The sequence below is a fragment of the Myodes glareolus genome, chromosome 7 (assembly GCF_982192425.1).
Source record: "Myodes glareolus chromosome 7, mMyoGla1.1, whole genome shotgun sequence".
Lineage (NCBI taxonomy): Eukaryota > Metazoa > Chordata > Mammalia > Rodentia > Cricetidae > Myodes > Myodes glareolus.
In genome coordinates this window covers 90526633-90546796 of record NC_142032.1, presented here as the reverse complement: position 1 = coordinate 90546796, position 20164 = coordinate 90526633, and the positions used below count along the sequence as shown (strand labels likewise).

At 46.4% G+C, this 20164-nt stretch overlaps 1 protein-coding gene across 1 annotated transcript in view; it reads left to right on the top strand.

Moving 5' to 3' along the window:
• Spon1 (spondin 1) overlaps positions 1 to 20164 on the top strand; it is a 300422-nt gene that overhangs the window by 153268 nt on the left and 126990 nt on the right. The window contains exon 6 of the mRNA XM_048460302.3: positions 18599 to 18747. Within this exon, the coding sequence (XP_048316259.3) occupies positions 18599 to 18747 (149 nt within the window). The remainder of the gene's footprint in view (positions 1 to 18598; positions 18748 to 20164) is intronic.

Here is a 20164-nt window from a genome sequence, read left to right as displayed (position 1 = left end):
TCAGCTTTGTTTAAGCAATGAGTGAATTATTCCATCTTGTATTTGTCTCTAAGAAAGAACCAGGAAATCAGACCTTATCAAAGAGAAAAAATTCCTTCTTCTTTCTTACTTCAATGAAGTAATCTTGGTCTGGGGATGTACCTCAGTCCATGGAATACTTACTGAGCAAGCAGGAAATCCTGAGTTTGACTCTCAGAACTGTGTAAGGCATCCCTGATGATACACGCATGCAATTCTAGAACTTGGCAACTGGGGGGCCTGGTAAGGAGGTGAAGGGTGGAGACAGAAGGATCGGAAGTACAAAGTTATCTTTAGCTACATATTGAGTTCCAGGCCAGCCTGAGATACATAAGACCCTGTTGGGAGAAGAAGAGAAAGAGAAAAAGGAGGAAGGGGGAGAGAATTTAGTCTCTAAAATGCAGAAGAAGAAGGAAGAGGAAAAAGGAGAAGAAAGAGAAAAGAAAGGAAGAAAGAGAGAGAGAGAGAAGGAAGGAAGGAAGGAAGGAAGGAAGGAAGGAAGGAAGGAAGGAAAGGAGCGAGGGAGGAAGGGAGGGAGAGAGGAAGGGAGGGAGAGAGGGAAGGAGGGAGGGAGGAAAAAAGCCCAATGAAATACTCCTGCGATTGTAAATGCTTCCTCTCCGTCAAGAGACGACAGACCTCTCTTGTCCAGATCTGCATGAAATGGACTCTTCCATCCACACAGAGGCTGTCCACTGTCACCTTAGGCTACAGGTCTCAGGAGCTGAAGAAAGCGAAGCTTCCATCCATTTTATTGCCTTCACAGAATTCTCAGCTGCCAACGCATGATGTGAGTGTGGAGTCTGAGCCAACTTTGGTGTTCTTAAGTAGAAGTTTAACATGCTGAACTCTTTAGCTATGGTCCTGGACACTTAGCCATTTAGCTTTTCTATGCACAGCTACTGCGTGCAGCCTTTGGAAGAGAGGCACCGCCTGTGAACCAGGCACAGGGAGACGCACCTGCAGTCCCAGCCCTTGAGAGGCTGGCACAAAAGGATCACCAACTCAAGGCTGTGTTATAGGACCTTACCTTTGAAAGGGGAAGGGGACCTACGAGAACAACCCAATCTATAAAGTGCTTGCTGAACAAACAAAAGGATTTAAGGTTGAACATCAGGACTCATGCAAAAAATAAATAAAAATTTAAAAAGCGCACATGGAGGCACGTTCTTGTCATCCCAGCAAGGGGGAGCAGAAGCAGGGAGATTCTTAGGATTCACTGGCCCTCATCCAGTATATCCAAGTCAGTGAGCTTCAGGCCAGTGAGAGACTGACTCCAAACCAAAGCAGACCTCTCCTGAGGAATGGTCCTGAGGCTGACCTCTGACTTCAGCAGCAGTACAGACACCCACCCTACCCCACACACAAGCATGAGAGTATTCATGAACGCTCATATTCAAGGTGAAACTGGAGAAGTTCTGGTGGAGGCAAAGCAGAAGTGACTGGCCCAGAGCCCTGGAGCTGAGGAACGACAGATCTAGGATTAAGCTGTGTCAGCCTGAATTAAAACACAAATTCTTTGACTGGCTCCTTGGCACTGCGCCTGGGCCAGCCTCATCTGCCCTCTGAAACTTGTACTCTGGATTCGCATCTGGTCTGTTCCCAGATGTCTCTTCTGCTCCTTCTGTTCTGCTCTCCAGGCCTGAGTACACGAAGGCCGCTTCTCACACTCACAACCCTCTTCCACGGGGCTGATTGCGGCCAGTCTTCCATTCCAGCCTAAGCCCCACTGCCCGGAAACCTTCCCACCTCCCCTCTGAATCGGTGACTGCCCTCTCTTCTGCTCTGTGGCCAGGCTGATCCATATGGAATCAGATGCGTAAATCCCCATCCTTGTGTTTGATGCTCCAATACCCTGGGGGCCTTGAGAGCAGAGTCTATAGCTGGTTTTCCTCTGAGGTCTCAGACCATGTGTTATTCTTAGAATGTATGCATTAGATTAAGACTGACCAAACTCCCAGAAGTCACCTTCCTGATGGGTCAAAGTCCAATAAAAATTCCAGCCTTAGGATTCCTTCCTAACTGGTCCAGGCAGTATTCCTGAGTCAGTGTAACTGATTTCTGACTTAAAGAAAAATAAAAATAATAATAATAAAAAAAACTGGTCTTGGAAAGTGGATGTGGGGAGAGTTGGGAGAGGCAGAAGGATATAATCAAAATACAAAGAACTAATTTAAAAGTACTATTTAATGCCTGGTGTAACCTTTGACCTCTGACTTCACTTACAGTCCAACACTGCCCTCTATGTCATTTCCCTGCCCCCGACCCCGAACGAGATCAAACTTTCCTTTCCATTCAATTTAACTCAAGTACATGGAAGTCAGAACAGGGTTCCAGAGACAAGAAAAGCAGCCCACCTCATCCATTAAAAAAAAAAAAAGTAAAGGCACTTGACATGAATTCGATCCCTGACTGAGAACCACAGGTGCGCACACACACACACACACCACATTACATAAATAAGTATAAACTTTAAAACTTTTAAAATAAGCTTGTTCTTGATTTTGTTTGGTTTTAGGCTTTTGTTTTTGAGATAAGGTCTCGTGTGCCCCAAGGATAGCCTGAAACTCAGTGCGTACACGTCTGAGAATGACCTTGACCTTGGACTTCTAAGGTTTCTGCCTCTACCTCCCAATTTCTGGGTTTGCAGGTGTGTGGCTTCATGCCTGCTAGGCAAGCGCTCTACCAACTGCGCTGCATCTCCAGACCCCAGAAGAACTTGGTATGGGGCCTACAACACGCAGAAGGGCAAGGCCAACTGTGAGCAAAGGGGCTGCTTCACATCCAGGCATGAAGTCAGGAGCAGAGGGGCTCCTTCACATCCAGGCGATCATGAAGTCAGGAGTGACCAGGGCTCCGGCTTGTCTTCTAGTCTCCACCTCACCCTAACAGCAACCATCTTGGCTTCTCGCTGGCTTTATTATGCCTCTTTCATACCTCTTGATACATGGATCTTACAGTGGGCCCCTTCCTGGCTCGCTTTTTTCAACTTCGGAGCTTGTGAGATGCATTCATGTGGCTGTAATGCTTTGGGCTTTTTCATTGTAATGGCTGTGGAGGAGTCTGTCGCATGAACATAGACCGTGTTTCCTTTGTTTGTTGTTATAGGTGAGTGTTTGGCTAGTTTCTGATTCAGGTCTATTATGAACAATTCATGCATATGTGTATCCTCTGGGCAATATGTGTATACATTTCTGTTTAACTGAGATTGTGTTATACGTAGAGACAAATTTGCAGAGGTTTGACAGCTTTATATCATAAGTCTTCTAACATATATATATTTTTATAATTTTGTAATTTGCATATGTATAATTTTGTACTCTCACAGTTCCTGTCTAACCTTTACACCTTCTCTTCCTGAACTTCTCTTTCTTGTTGAACCCCATCAAACCACCTGTAGTGTTCAGTAGAACATTTAATGCTGAGCATTCTTATCTTGGTCCAAAAATTACAGAAAAACTCTTTAATTGTTCTCGCTTAGTATGCTTTGCACTGTAGGGGGTTTTTAGATATTCTTGTAGCAGAAAATGAACACTTCTTTTCTAAGTGTGCTGAGTTTCTTTTATAAAGAATGGATAGCAAATGCCGTCAAATGCTGCCGCCACAAGCGTGCTTGCTGCTAGCACGATTCGGGTGCTTGAGTCTGGGGTGTTAAATCACCCTTGTTTCACCAGAACGAACCTCACATGGCTGTGAAGTTGAATAGCTTCCTAGATGTCTGGATGTAGAGCTTGGAATGTCTTATTTGGACTTTCTGTTCCTCCTGTCAGGAAAAAGGTTGGACTTCTATCTTTCCTTTTTCAAAGATGTGATTTTATTTTTGTATGTAGGGTGGGGTGCTGCGCATGTGTGGGCACCTGCAGAAACCAAAAGAAAGTGTCAGATTACCTGAGCGGAAGGGAGAGGTGATTGTAAAGTGCTAACTGGGAACTAAACTCAGGTCTTTTGTAGGGCACTGTGCACCTAACCACTGGGCCATCTCTTCAGTCCCTTGTCTTCACATGTATCTTTAATTTTGTAGTGGATTGGTTTTAAATACAGCTTGACTCTGCTCTTACTACTCACAGATAGGTATACACACACACACACACACACACACACACACACACTTCCTTCAGTAGATTTTGGTTCTATTATTACCTTAGCAAACTGCACTGAGCTTCTAGTCTTTTTCTTATTAAAACAGAAAGCTTTCCCAAAGATAACACAGTCTTGAGCCAAGTCCCGTTTTAGCCCCTCGGTGGCCATGTGTCCCCTGGCAGGTCCCAGATCCTCTCAGCCTGTTTCTTCATCGATGACATGAGATTGTGAAGTAAATTAGACAAACCGTAAGAAAGCCCCTGGCACAGGCAGATGCCCAGCGAGCCCTAGTTCTTACCACTTCCTACTGCGGCGGCAAAGACTTCCAAACCCAGAAAAATACCGCCTTCCATGTGTACAGGGCTCGGCTGAGAGCTAAGATTCCAGTGTGGAAAATGCAGAGAGAGCAGAAGTCTGCAACGTTCTGTGGTGTTTTGTAAAACGTTTTAACACTAGGACCCCGATTTTGAAAATTAGATAAGTGTTGCCAGAATTATCATAGCCAAGGCCACAAATTCCTCTGCTTGGGCTTGGTAGCAATGGTGTGTTGAGCCTTTGGAAGAGGCAGAAATGCAGTCCCTGTCCTGTATAAAAGTCTATGTGTGGAGAAGTCAGAGCAGGAGCACACTTTCAAACAGATCGTCTCTTTCTACAGTTGTAAGTCCAGTGTTATTGGCCAGGGTACATGAAACCATCAAGCAGGCCCTAGAGCAGCAATGGGGAGGAGAGTTCAGAGTGCCTGGAATTACGGCCTTTGCCTCTGAAATGAGAATCAGGTGGCGGTCTAGGTTCTAGCTATATCTAAAACTAGAGGCGGAAGTTCAGAACTGGGCAGAAAAGACCGAGTCCTAAGAAAGGTGAATCGCTTCGTTTTGCTTGACACAGAGTTTCGCTGTGTAGCCCTGGTTATCCTAGAACTCACTCTGTAGACCAGGCTGGCCTCAAACTCTGATCTGCTTGCTTCTGCCTCCCAAGTACTGGGATTAAAGGCTTGCACTACTACCACCTAGCAGAAAGCGGAACCTTTTGAACACAAAAAACCAGTGCTCCAAATAGCACCTTCATACTTCTCCTGTTATTCTTGACTCTCAGCGAGAGCCATATATGACATCTAAATGACCTCTGCACAACATTTAGCCTTGGCTCAAACTCTGAGCCATTTGTGACGTGGCTATGGTATAACTGAAGCCTGGAAGACAGCCTATCTCAGGCCTGCTACTTGCTAGCAATTACGTTTCCACACCCATAATGTAAAGTATAGTAAAGGCCTGCCTCGCAGGACCACCGTGAGAATGGGAGGATACGTGTTCACGTCTATGAAGTGTGTGATACCGGGAACAAGTTCAGTAAGTCGCAGTGGCTGTGGCTGTGGTGCTGATGCTGACGGGTGATAACGGCAAGGAGGGCAGCATCCCTCGCTTTGGGAGAGAAAATGGTGAGGCAGCATCTGTAGTCTTTTACAGCTAAAGGAGAATCTTGAGCCAGCTCTTGTCTAAAAGACACAATTACTGTATGGAACCCAAGCCTAGATACATGGGCATAAATGAATGAGCCATGTCTCAGGTTTAGGTTTCCCCAAAAGTATAACCTGAAGGAGGAACTGCAGGTAATGTCTACAGAGGGCAAGGATAAAGGGACAGGGGAGAGAAGGAATGTCAGCCTAAGCATGTATTATTGAGGTCACTGAAGGTCAACAGACCTTGGAGATGTGTACAGTCTGTGGTCCAGGGCACTCTCTTGCAGAAATGGTCTTCTAGCGTCTTCACTGCCCCCATAAGCCAAGGGGTATCTTTAAGAGCTGTAACTCCCCAGTTCTCCATGGCACTTGCCAAAGCTTCAGAAACAGACCCTCTTGCTGTGTGAACTCAAGTTGTTAGAGTCAATTTAATCATCTGTGAAATGGGAATGATAGCAGAAACCAGTACCTGGGTTCTTCCTGGGTCATAAAAACAGATCAATATAGACTCCCTTGGCACGGGTCCTGCTGTGTCAAAAATTTCCTTGACTAGTTATTCTTGATCTTAATATTTTAGTTCCCCAGGGAAGGTTGGACTGTGAGCACACCAAGACACAAAGGAAGGATTCCGTCCAATTAGGAAGGGCATAGTCATAGAGCATTGCTAAGAGGTGGGATCAGTGTAGCTTGGGGTTCAGGTGGGCCAGCACCAGGGGTCCAGAAACCCACTGGACAGGTAGAGCGTGCGGTGGGATGCTAGCAGCAGAATGACTCAGGCCTGCAGACGGACAGCAGGGCACTGGGATGCCCAAATAAGGCTCCTGCTTCTGGAGTTAGGGCAGGGAGCTGCCAGAGGTGAACTGGAAGGAAGAACGGAAGCAGCACCTGTGTATGGAGGAGCTCGTGGGCCCGTGAGCAGACAGGAAGACAAGGGAGGAGCCCAGGGAATGAATCCTGTCCACAAAGAGAATCAGGCCTCCTTTGGATGATAAATTCAATTTAAGACTGTGTGCCTATAATAATTATAGTACTTACAACCTGAAAATGATTGAACTATAGGAGAAGAAACTGGACCAGAGCCTGTCAGGGAGGGGTTGGTGAAATGGGATTGATTGCCGTCACATGAGAACTAAGGGGATTCAAGGACTACTCTGTCTTCACTGTGGTGGTAGCTACCTGACTGCATGCTGTGGCCAAAACTTGCGAGCCAGTATTTTAAGAGGGGGGACTGTCACTGAATTGAAAGCACACTTTTATTTTAAAGGGAAATAAAGAAGGCACACAATAGTATTTCTCCAGTTGTCCCCAGCACCTGCCCATCCAAAGAATAGAGAGCGGCAAAAGCCAAAGCCTTAAAGCCCGGGTGGAAGAATGGAGGGGAAGCTGGGGTTCAGGCGTCAAGGAGAAGCACACAGGGGAGCAGAGAGTGGGAACAGCCAGCCCAGGCTTGCGAAGACAAAAGCTAGGCTCCGTGCAGGAGAAGACAAAAGATGGGCTTTGAGGAAGAGAGCATTGATGGAAGTGGTCGCCCAGAGAGGAGGATTTGAAATTCTGCTCAGAGGGATAGACGCTTCAGGGGCAGGGAGAGCTGAAAGATGCCTCTCACCCACGCATTTACCATTTCCAGAACTTTCCATCGCTTCATGCGGATATGCACAGCCATCTGTTTCCATTTCCCTTCGGCCTGAAGAACTTCCTTTAATATTTCATAAGCTACAGATGTGCTCGTCATAAATTTGCTCAGCTTTCATTTATCAAAAAAAATATGCTTTGTTTTACACTCATCACTGAAGAATATTTTTACAAGGTAATAGAATTCTAAGATGATGGGTTTTATTTCTTTTAAAATGTTAAAGGTGTCATTTCATTGTCTCTGGGTCTGCCTTGGTTTTGAGCCAGGGGGTTTTTCTTTTCTGTTCTAATTGTGATGTGTCCTTTATTGCTTTCTAAGACCTTAATCGTTGTCTCTCTCAAATGATAATGGCTTATCTGTCACTTTCTTCCCTTTATTTCATTTTATTGGGTCTTCGCTTTATTTTTTTTTAGGTGTAATTTGCTTTGCTTTTTTATCCTTGGTGTGGGGGGGCATGGAGAGCTTCTGGAATTTGAGAGGTTGGTACTTTTCCTAGGATTTCAGGAGATTTCGAGCCTGGTTTGCTCAGATACCCCTCTGACTCAGCCACCTCTCTGTCCTACCCTGTAGGGCTCCATTTAACCCACTGATCTTCCTTCCTTATGTCACTGGGGCTCCAGGATGAGTTCTTTCAGCCTTTCGTCATTCTCTCCTTCGCTTTGAATTGTGTCTCTATGATCCTCTTCCGGTTTACTGGTATTTTCCTTTACTATAACCGAATACAGTGTTCTTGTTTTCACCTCTAGAATTTCCATTTGATCTTTCAAAATCTTTCTCTTCCAGTATTTTCCATCTGTTCACTCATTGCGTCCATCTTTTTCTGAAATTCTTGAAAATTGGTAATAGCTCTTTTACAGTCCCTGTATGTCACTCCTGTCTGTCTATAATCTCAGGAACTCCATCTATTAGCTAATTTTCCTCAGGATCTTGACCATAATTTATTGTTTCTACGTGTCTCTAATTGCGCATGTGTGTGTGTGTGGTCTGTGTGTTAGCACACATGTACACATATTGTGTGTGTGTGTGTATGCCAGAAGTCAATGATGGGTGTCTATTTCAGTTTCTCCCCCTTATTTTCTGAAGCAGAGTCTCTCAGTGAACCTGGATCCCATTGGTTCAGCTAGGCTGGCTGGCCAATGTCTCCACTTGTCTAAACCTCCACCACCATCATCACCCCTCCCCCAGCACTGGGATTACAGACATGCGCCACCACATTGCACCTGGCTTTCATACAGTCACTTCTTTATTGCATGATGGACACAGTGAAGGCTCCATTTCTGAGTGTCTGGACTTCATTTAGAGGGCCCTGGACTTTGCTCCGGGTAATGGTTAATTTGTTGGTGAATCTGCTTGATTCCCTTTCAAGATCTGTTTTCTGCACTTGATTAAAGTAAGTCTAGATACGCTCTCCCATTAAGACAAAGTAGCCTTCCCACTAACTGTGGCTCTTAGTAGGCTCTCAGTTGAGTGCCTGAGGTGGTCAGCAAAGCCTCTGAGCTACGGATGCTTTAGAAGTCCCGCATCTCCAACCTCTGGACTCTCCAGTGGGCTCTTATCTCTTCTGTGCCTTGTGGAGTCTCGTCCTGCATGCATACCACTTGATTTTAGAAGCGTTAAGGGGACAAAGCATCTCCTTGAAGCTTCTCTCTCTGTAGCTTGCTTCTCTCCGGCATTCTAGCCCATACACCCTGTTTGCTTCAACAGTCCCCATTCCTGTCCACACCACCTCAGGTCAGCTAGTCTGCCTTATCTTCTGCCCATCAACACCTTTCTTCATTACAAAGCAGAAAGCATCTTTTGTAGTAACCCAGAAAAGCATGGGCTCTGCTCTCGTGGTCTCCCTTCTCTCGGAGATTGGGACCTTTGCTGTCACTCTGAGCATCTGCAAGCAGGAACTCTGGATAATTTGCTCTGACTTATAGCTCCCTCAGAAGCAGAAGCCAACTGAGCTGACATGTTAATGGGTTGACTGTAGATAAAATTAACTTATTCTAGACACAACGCATAGATAAGACCTGCTATCTCCACTACTCAAGAGGCTAAGGCAGGAAGACTGGGGGTGTAGATCAGTGGTTTGAGCTCTTACATGCGTGAGGCCCCAGGTTTGATCCTAATTACTACTGGAGACAGAGATAGAAAGAGAGAGTGGTGGATTTGTTCAGTTCTTTCCTTTACATTGCTTTCTAGGAAAAATTAAAAATTCTTATTAAGACCCAATTAATATCCCTTCATGATCTTCTTGACTTCTTTGTCTCATCACAGGTCATTCATTCTTTATTGAAATGGGGGGGGGGCACTTGCAGAGGCACTACCCCGATGAACTCATTGTTTACCAGGTAATTGTTGCTTTTACACCTAACTCTTCTCTGACACTACCTAGGCTAAGCATCTGCTCCTTTAGACTTCCATGTCCTGTCATCTTTATCAACATTACGTCACTCATACTTTGCTGTCGTTGTCCAGTTAGGGTCGGTCCTTCCCACCCTTCACCCCACCCCCAACTGACTGACTCACCTCAGAGTTGCCATGGCCTGGCACAGGTCTTGGCAAACAGTTTATAAAGGGGCAGATGGTGAGTACTTCAGACCTTGCAAACCAAGCTCCTCAACTTTGCCACTGTAGCACGAATGCAATACATAGATAATGAATAAAATATAAAGCATTACTGGAACAAAACCCGGCAGTTCTAGCTTGGTAGTCCCTAGTTGGACGCACAGTGTGAGCCAAGTACGTGTTCACTGATGATGTAGTAGGTAACAATGGAGTCTCGCTGAAGGCATCGGAGGAGATGGAAAAGGCAAAGCGAATCAAATCCATTTCCTAAGAACAGAGTTTTTCTGGACTGAAATGGACTTTTCCTGAGCCCTTAGTGAAGGGGAGAAGTGACAGCTGAGTGGAGAAACGAGAGGGGCGGGAATGGAGGAGTTCCAGCCTGCTAACAGAACCTTCTCAGGCAGGTTTTCTGTCACACGGGGACAGGGCCCTGAAGAGCACAGGGGCTTGACCAGAGTGAGTCCCTGGAGTGTCCAAAGCAGGAAGAGCCAGGGGGTAAATACAAGCTGTGTCCTGGGCAGCGCCCAGCTGCAGTTTGACAGAAGCCAAGTTCTGTAGCCAAATCCGAAGCATTGGAAATTAGACAGAGCCCAGGCCCAGGAGGGCCTAGAGGCATTGTTGCAAAGCCAAGCAGAGAGTGAGGTCTAATACAACGTAAGTATATAAAACTGTCAGGTCCTCAACAGTTTCTGGTTAGCTGCTGGCCACATGGTGCATGCAGGAGTCTGTAGATGGCTTGACCTTGGTCTTGAAGAGAGGTAAATGGTAAGGTCACCTAGTAATAGATACAGTTCAGTCCTACTGAGAGAAGACAGAACATAGAGGTCAGAGAACCGATTGGTGTGGTTGCTACACCAGGGCCCAGCAAAGACCCAGAACAAAGATAAGCTCAGAGGACTGTGGACGAGGCTGGGGTTAGGCGGCAGGGCTTGAATCAATCCATCACTAAGGGCTAGTACATTCCGCTATGAAGCCTTGTGAATAGGCATCAAGAAAATGAATGGGTGGCTTGTGCCGGACTGGCTTTGGCAGGAGATCTCAGCAACTGGCCCAGTAAATGTGGGCCGTTGCTGAACACCTGCTGAGTTAGTCAGCATTCTCCAAAGAAACAGAAGCAGGAGGTTGCGGATGCAAATCTACACACAAAGAGATTAGTTATAAGGAATTGACTCACTCAGACATGAAGACCATGAAGCCGCAAATATACAGTTAGCAACCTGGAGGCGGGGGCCAGACAGGGGTGCAGTTCCTATCCTGCTCTGGAGGCCTGAGACCCCTCTAAATGTGTAGTTCTGCAAGACACCAGTTCGCCCAAGACTCAGCAAGACTCAGGGTTAACAGCTCAAATCCCAGGAAGCAACGATGAAATGATTCCCTGGCTTGGAGGCAGAGAGACAGCAGGAAATCTGCATTACCACACAATCAATCTTGGTGTTCTAATTGGGTCCTCCGCTGACTGGGTGGAGTCCGCTCCTTCAGAGAGAGCAATCCGATTTAGTCTATCTACCAATTCAAATGATAGTCCTCTTTTGACACCCTCAGAGTTGCACCCAGAATGTTTGGCCAAATGTCTGTCCTCTCCTTAACATATTCAGGTTGACACATTAAACTAACCATCATGCAGAACACCTCAAAGACTCGGCCCATCATGGAACGTGCCTGCCTCAGCACCAGACGAAATGTGGTTGTGCTTCTCCCATGACGGACTTGGGCCTTTTGGCATATTTGCAGACACTGACAATTTACTACCAGAGCTGAGAGCAGCGAAGAGACCAAGGAGGCTGTCGGTGTATAAAATATTGAATACATATATTTAAGACATCCGCCTGAAGTGCCTTTTTAGGCAAACACACTTGGTCATCCGTCAGCATCACAGATGCACAGGTATACTCATTCTTCCTTACAATTTCCCAGATGCTTGTCCGACAAAAGTTTCATCTCAGCCCTTGGAAATAAACGTTTAGGCCTGGTTTACACGGCTTTGCTTGTTACTTACGGAAATGTGGGCGAGGGGGGCTTTTTCTGTTGCTGTGATAAAAACAGCAAGACTGAAACAACTTATAGAAGAGTTTGTTTAGGCTCACGGCTCCGGAAGGACAAGAGTCCATCATGGCAGGGAATCATGGCAATAAGTGACATGCACGTGACAGAGTGGAAAGCGCACGTCTTCAGCTATAAGCATGAAGTGGAAAGAGTGAAACAGAGGTAAACGAGACTTTTAACATCAAGGCCTACTCTAGAGACGTACTTCCTCCTGCAAGGCCATGCCACCTAAAACTTCTCCAAATAGTGCTACCGACTGGGGACCAAGTATTCAAGTGCCTGGGACCCTGAGGATGTTTCTCATTCAAGCGGGTACCTCACAGTTGGTAAAACAAAAGCAGCAGTACCACCGAAGACCCCACCTCGGCATGGGTGACAACTCAGGAAAGCTGCATTCCTGGCGCTCTCTGCTTGACTTGCATGCAGGTCTGCAGGTCAGAGTCTCTTCTCTCCCCAGCAATTACTGCTGCTTACGTAACACTGGGGGCTGGGCCCTGTAAGTCTTACAGGTTTTAGAAGCCTCCTGAGGCTTGTAAGTTTCATCTACTTCCTGAGTCCTATGAGCTTCTTTTAATGCCAAGGAAATAGCCACACAACACCAGATTGGTGTAGGCCACTTGCACACTAGTGAGGGACTTGCCAGGCCAAACAACTATGCCCCCGCCTATGAAGAGAAAAGGTTAGTAATAGTCTCAGGCTTTTCTCTGTCTTCTAAGACTGAGGTCTCACTGTCTCACTGGGGACAACAGGGGTGACATCCTGATTATTCGTTTAAGAGATCTAGGGGGCTGGAGAGATGGCTCAGTGGTTAAGAGCATTGCCTGCTCTTCCAAAGGTCCTGAGTTCAATTCCCGGCAACCACATGGTGGCTCACAACCATCTGCAATGAGGTCTGGTGCCCTCTTCTGGCCTGCAGACATACACACAGACAGAATATTGTATACATAATAAATAAATACATGAATAAATAAATATTAAAAAAGAGAGATCTACAAGCATTAGTCTTACCCTTTATAACCATATCTTCTAATACCTGGATCTTCTTCCCCTCCCCTTTCTTATTTTTTAGAGTTTATTTCCTTCCAACTAACTAGAATCTGTTTGACCACCTCATTCTACTAGTACTGTGCTACTGGGTCCCATCCAGAGGATTCTAGATTCAGACATTTTTATACCCAGTATTCCTGTCTTCTCAAACTCCTGGTTCTCACGGCCACCCAGTCGCCCAAGCACATTCCTCTTGGCTGTCATGCCTCCCAGAAACTGATCTGGCTTGGTCCTGCCCTGTTAAGATTTTATGTTATTGGCTATTTTTATTTAATGGACTTCAGCCTCATTACAACACTGAGAGTCTGGTCATATCACCCTTCCCTTACTACGTCTTTGGATTTGAGCTGTAACGCTGAGTCTTCCTGAGTCTTGAGCCAACTGGTGGCTTGCAGAATTATGCATTTAGAAAGGTCTCAGGCCTTCAGGTTTTAATAGCCTGCCTGCAGCAAGGGAAGACTGCAGGCAGGGAGATTTCTGACCAGCAAGTGGCACTGATCCTGTAGCAGGAGATACAGTGGAGGGGTAAGTGTGTTCCTGACCCGCCACACAAGCCTGGTAAGGGAACACACAATCTTCCAACCATCCTTATCTCCCTGGGTATTCCGAAGGGGCGGCTTCCCCCACCTAAACCCTCACTCCTCCTACCCCATCCCTGCTTTCAGCCTGGAACCCCTTCCCTTCCTCTCTCCCTTTTTTGGGGCATAAAACCCTCCAACTCAGCCTGGGTAGGCCCCGCTGGGACGGGGTGGTGAGTGTAAACGGGAGGTAGTTCCTTTTGTTTTAATAGCCTGCCTGCAGCAAGGTAGGACTGCAGGCAAAGTGATTCCTGGCCAGCAAGGGGCACTAATCCTGTAGCAGAAGACCCAGTGGAGGGAAGAGCCATTGGAGAGCATCTGAAGGAAGAGATGGGCAGGCGCCAAGGCAAGAATTCCTCCAACAATCTGAAAAACAACATGAAAACACCAGATCCCAGTGATCTTACGACAGAAGGACTTGAACACCCTATTCCAGAAGAAGTGGAAAACAGTGTCATTATGAAAGCAATAGAGTCTCTTAAACAGGGTATGAATAACTCACTTAAAGAAATGGAAGAGAAATATAACAAAAGGATTGAAGAAATGAGTAAAGAAATAGAAGAGAAATATAACAAAAAGTTTGAAGAAGTGAGTAAATTTGTAAACGATACCCTGGGAAACCAAGAAAAAAACAATCAAACAGGTAATGGAATCAGTTCAAGAATTGAAAACTGAAATGGAGGCAATGAAGAAAACACAAACCGAGGGCCGGCTGGATATAGAAAGGTCTCAGGCCTTCAGAACAGGATAGGAGCTGCACTACTGTCTGGCCCCGTCTCCAGATTGTATATTTGCGAGTTCATGTGTGTGGTTTGCCTCTGTGTGTGTGTGTGTGTGTGTGTGTGTGTGTGTGTGTGTGTGTGTGTGTTTGCACTCGCCATGTGCATGCAGTACCCAGGGAGATCAGAAGAGGGTGTCAAAACCTCTGGAGTTACAGGCAGTTGTGAGATGTCATGTGGGTGATGGAAACTAAACCTGGGTCTCCTGCAAGAGCAGCCAATGTTTAACCACTGAGCCATCTCTCCAGCTCCTAGATTCTTGTGCCTTCCCATGGGGCACATGCTCTCTCTCTCTCTCTCTCTCTCTCTCTCTCTCTCTCTCTCTGTGTGTGTGTCTCTCCTCCCCAACCCCCACCCCAGGGTGATACTGAGAATGTTCCTATGGAGGTCTCTTTCTGAAATGATGCAGAGAACATCTTGTAGCTTTCATAGTTCCTTCCAAATCATCCCAATTAATTTGTACAACTCGGGGAGATGGTCAAACTTGTAACTGTTACCTGTATTTTAAAAGAGAGGAGAACTTGGAGTGTAGCTCAGTGAATGATAGGACTCTTGCCTACAATGTGGAAGGTGCTGGGGTTTGTTCTAAGAACCACATGAAGCAAACAAACAAATCCATAAATAAAGGGGAACTGAATCTCCCAGAGGTTGAAGCTTCTGGCTTCAGGTCACCCTGTCTCTTTCCCTGTACTGATTTGCAGCTGAGTGATTGATGCTTGCCGCATGGATGCTCCTTTTGACACCAGCTGTCTTCCCATTGGTGCTTGCCTTGCCCGCCCCCCGGGAGGATGGAGTCTTGCCCCGCGCCCTAGCCAAGCGCTTTGCACAGATCTTATTGAACTGATGGTGCTGTGTTGAAATTTGAAGGCAGGCTCTGCAAAGTTGCTCTAGGGAACTAACCACTGCAGTGCTTAGCAGGTTGAAGGCACAGAGTGAATTTTAGTCCAGAGAGTAAGAGAGTCTAAGACAGAGCCCCCTCTGGGAGGTGCCTACCTCTCTGAACAGGCTTCTCGACCTTGAGTCATTGCATTTAAGGAATTTGGAGTTGGCTCTCTCATCCGCTGTGTTATTGTATGATAACCCTGATGAACTAATCTGCTCTTCCATCTGTTTCCCCACCCCAGACTGTGCATCCCTCAGGGCAAGCACCATGTCCTATTCCTGTCAGCTCTTATGGCCTGCCACTGTGTTTGACATTTAGCTAATGGAAGTTGAATGGGTAAGGTGGAGAGACCCATCTGGGTCCATCTTCTGATCCCCCATGAACATGCTCATTCCCATCCTCTTTCTGTCACATTCCATAATACGTGTTTGTTTCTCACAGTGAAGTAAGGGTAGGCTTCAAGTCTTTATCATTTTTTAAGCCACTCCAACAGCCATGAAATGGGGGAGCCATATTTATTGAGTGTCTGCGCTGTCCCAGGTCGATGTCATGCATAGATAACATCTCATTTTTTAATAATTTCACTTGACTCTCCTAATAGGTCAGTGTAGTAAGTGTTCTCATAGTATGAAAGAGGAAGCTGGAATGTGGGTACATAAAGAGTTTGAGAGTTTGCACAGCTAGGACATGGGAATGCCAGGATGGAACCCTTGTCCCTTGGCTCAAGAGCCTATCGTTCTTTGTTTTCCAGCAGCAGAGAGCCCTGCTGAGCCCTTGGCTTAGTAGAAGTCAGGGTCCATGCTGCACTGAACTTGAATTTAATTGTGTTGAATTAAATTGTGCTGCGTGTTTCCGGTGTTTTGGGAACCTTCCCATCTGATTGTGTAAAATGCTTCTGGATGCATGAGGAAGCCCACCTCGGGAACAGGGGTGAAGACAGACTCCCTCTTGAGTCTACATCCTAGTCGGATTACAGTAATAGTAAATATGGTCCGTACTGTTGGGGACACACGAGGCAGGAGCCTAAGTCAGCCAGAGGTGGTCTTGAGAAGCTTCTGAGTGATCATTTAGCTTCCTTTCTGTTGCCGTGACAGACATCACTGGCTTACACATCCATGTCACAGTCTGTCATTGAGGAAAGTCAGGGCAATAAAGCAAACAGAAACTATAGCAGCAACCATGGAAAATGCTGCTTTCTGGCTCACTCATTCACTTAGCTAGAATGCTTAGACAGCCCAGGACTTCCTGCCGAGGGAATGGTGCTTCCCACCATGAGCTGGATCATCCTACATCAATTAATAATCAAGACAGTCCCCCTAAGACATGCTCATAATCTGACCTGGGCTTTTCCTCACAGATGACTCTAGACTTTATCACACTGACGTTGAGATTAATCAGGAAAAGCATGAAGGAGGAATAAAAGTAACCCAAGCCAAGCAAGACAGTACAGAGGGAGCAAGAATGCTCCTTAGATACAGTATTTCAGCTTGGACAATCCTTAACATAGGGGATATTTCAGTGGAATAGCATTGCGGAAAGCAAGAGATGCTGAAGTTAATCTCCCTGTGTTTATCTTACAAGCAAAGGGTCACTGTGGATTACCAGGCTGTAACATGAAGGGTTGGCATGCTGGGGTATCTGTCCCGCCCAGTACCCCACAGCTGGCAAGTCCCAAAGAAAATCACAGAGTCTACATTAGGTTATAAACTGATTGGCCCATTAGCTCAGTCTTCTTATTAACTAATTCTTACATCTTACATCTTGTCTGTGTTAGCCATGTGGCTCAGTACCTTTCCCAATGGGGCAGGTTACATCTTGCTTCTCTGTGGTCTGGGTAGGAATGGTGGAGGGAGCTCCCTGCTTCCCAGAATTCTCCTGTTCTCGTTGCATCACCTCCACTTCCTGTCTGGTTTTCCCGCCTATACTTCCTCCCTGGCCAATCAGTGTTGTATTAAAATACATGATTGACAGAATACAGATAATTCTCCCACACCACCAGGCTATGCCTTTACAAGTATCCTCATAGCTTAGATGACAGCTAAGCCTTTCTTACTGCTCAGGAAATGAGTTATAGAAAGAGCTGGTCACGTCTCCACCTGTCTTTTCTTGGGATAAACATGAAGGTTGCATTTTTCCGATGTATAAGAAATAGCAACAATTGGACTGACCCAAAAGATGATGTCATCTGCCTGGGTTGGAGTGTGGCTGCCCTCAGTAGGCTTGGAGGGTACCACTTGGCTTTATGTTCATGTACTTGATGTGCCCCTGGAGTAGGAAGTCACTGGGGGAGTGATGGCTGCTGTATAAACTGGGCCAGGCCTCTTCAAAGTCCTTCTTGAATATGATGGGATGAAGTGAAGAGTTCTGTCTACTCTAGGACATACAGTAGTTAACCAAAAGTGTCATTTGGGTTTATCTAATTCAAATTTTCCCCTTCGCTGTACCTGTAAATGTTCTTTAATTTGAGACTTTGTAAAAACCAACCAAATAATGACTGAAAATTGAGCCAGTCCTATGAAGTGACACTTCTGTAGTATTTGCATCTACACTCTGTAGTATTTGTGTCTAAAAAGAAGCCCAGCATGGTAGTGGCATGGAGTATCAGTTCTCTATTCTTCACTTCCTTAGGAACTTTGATAAGAACCCTCAAGCCACATTCTATTATGGCCTTGTTCAAATATTGCTGAGATCCCTCCTGCACCCCACCACTGCTCATCATCCCTTTTGGTCATTGCCAATCCACTGTGGGCTGGAGGCCAACACACACCCAGATTGCCCACCCCACCCTCTGAATGTGGCTAGCCCGCTCACCCCTCATCTGGGAATGTAATAAAGTCAACTGAACAAAGCTATATTAAGTCCTGAGAGTGAAAGCCACTTCCCACCCACACTTCAGCTTCTGCTCTTCGCTCACCTCCCAAGATCTCCACTCTATTCTGCTCCCTCTGCTGCATGCCTCACCCTGCTGCCTGGGTGACTTGCCTAAAATTCAAATGCAGTCACATCATTCCCCTGATCAGAGTCCCTCAGTGGCTTGCAGATCTTCTCCAATGGCATCCTGACGCATTGACAGCAGTACCCTCTGTGAGCAGGTTCCTTCTCCTTCCGTGACATCATCTCCTAATTCTCCACGGACAGCGGCACTGCAGCGCTGAGTTACTGATGGTTTTCCAAGCACACTGTTGATCCGTGTTTCTGAGCTGCCAGAAATAACCCTTCCTTTCTATTTTACCTTACAAATTTGACCAACATTTCAAATTCTCTCAACTGGCCCCCTCTCAGAGAACCCCTTAGACAGAGGTGTCTTAGATTGTCTCCTTGAGGCACCTGCTGTTCACTTTTCTGCATGATCTCCAGACTTCTGGTTAGTAGAGATTATGCCTAAACCCTGAGTAGTGTTGGATTAAGATAGAGCAACACCTGATCAGTACTGGCTGAGCCTTTCAAGTTTTCCCTCTGCCCCATCACTGAGGAGGTTCGAATTTCAGTCCCATCCACACTGACATCTGCATCCTGATTGACTTCCAGGTCGGGCCAATCACTGGTCTGCCATCATTGGCGGGTCCCACTCCAAGAACTACGTGCTGTGGGAGTACGGAGGGTACGCCAGCGAAGGTGTCAAACAAGTTGCTGAGCTGGGCTCACCAGTGAAAATGGAGGAAGAGATTCGACAACAGGTAAGAACAGGCTCCCGGATCAGTCAACAGCTAGAAATGAGGTCAGAGCATCCCTGGGCTTCACTTCCAGGACTTTGAAATATACAGTAGAGTGTCTGTGCTAAAGGAGGGCTTTCTGGGCTACATCAGAGTCTCAGTTTATCTCCCTAAACTCAAGCATCCTCTAGCTTCTGTATGCTAAACGCTACTGTCGACTGGTTGCTGGGATGACAGATCTCTGATCTCCAGAGAGGGCAAAGGGTGATTTACGGTTTCATACTATGGTTTTGGGGGTGGAGGATGATGTTCAAGCTGTCTAAACAAATTGTCGCTTCTGAAAATAGACGCTTTATGTGTTGGCATGTGGTGTTTTGCAACAGTGTCTTGAAGTGCCTGATGTCTGATAAATTTGCTGGTCATTAGTCATAATCGTCATGTGCTGATACAACTTCTGTGAGCCACATCATGTGAGCCCAGGGGATCAGGAGCTGCCCCATTATCTAGGTTTTAGCATCTACTGAGGGAAGCAGAATGAATGACCCATTATTCTTGTCAATGTGTTTACCTGACAATGGGCCATCCCTCATCAAAAGCCTGGGCTAGTTAATAGCAAATAGAGACTGAGAAGAAGGTCTTGCAGGAACAGCAGTTTTGTGGTTTGCTGCCATTCCCACAGAAGCCCCTCCGGCGTGAGAGAGCTACTCAAGCATTCATGCCTCACTGACCCCAGCTGTCTGGGACAAGAAAAGGCGAGCTGTGTTTGGGGTGTGGCCATTGCACAGTGCAGGTCACTGAGAGGCCACCATTCTCCTTCCTCCTGCCCTGCGTGTCCCAAGATGATGGAGGGGGGTCCCAGATACATGGTGCCGCTGTTGTTTTCTGATGGGTGTGTGATGAGAGGCCTGAGCAGACTGAGAGGGTGAGCAGAGCCCAAGCCCAGGGCTTCCCTGAAGTCTACCATCTGGCCTCCAAGCTGTCCACAATCCTGAATTGAATGCAGCTGAAGTCACCCTGCTCCTTCATAAGGCCCGGGGGATCCTGCTGAACTACAGGCTAAGGAGGCATGCTTCAGAATGAGCTTGTGTTTATCCTCAATTTGATTCCAAGACTCTTCTACTTGTTTGAGACAATAAAGGGTTTAATTAACTTTTTTAACATCGCATGGTATTAATTATCGAATCACCTTTCTCTGTAACTGAAGATGACCTGGGATTCTCCATCTTCCTGCGTCCACCTCCTGAGTCCTAGGGTTGCAGGCATGCACCACTATGCCAAGTTTTGTTCAGTGCTTGCAATCACACCTGTGTGTTAGGACACCATGCTATTAGCTGAGCCACAGCTCCAGCCCACAGTGTCAGCCTTCCAACTGCCTGGTTTCTCTGACTCCAACGGGCCTCACAAATGGCATAACTCTTCAGGGTATAGCCAAGTCATGAGT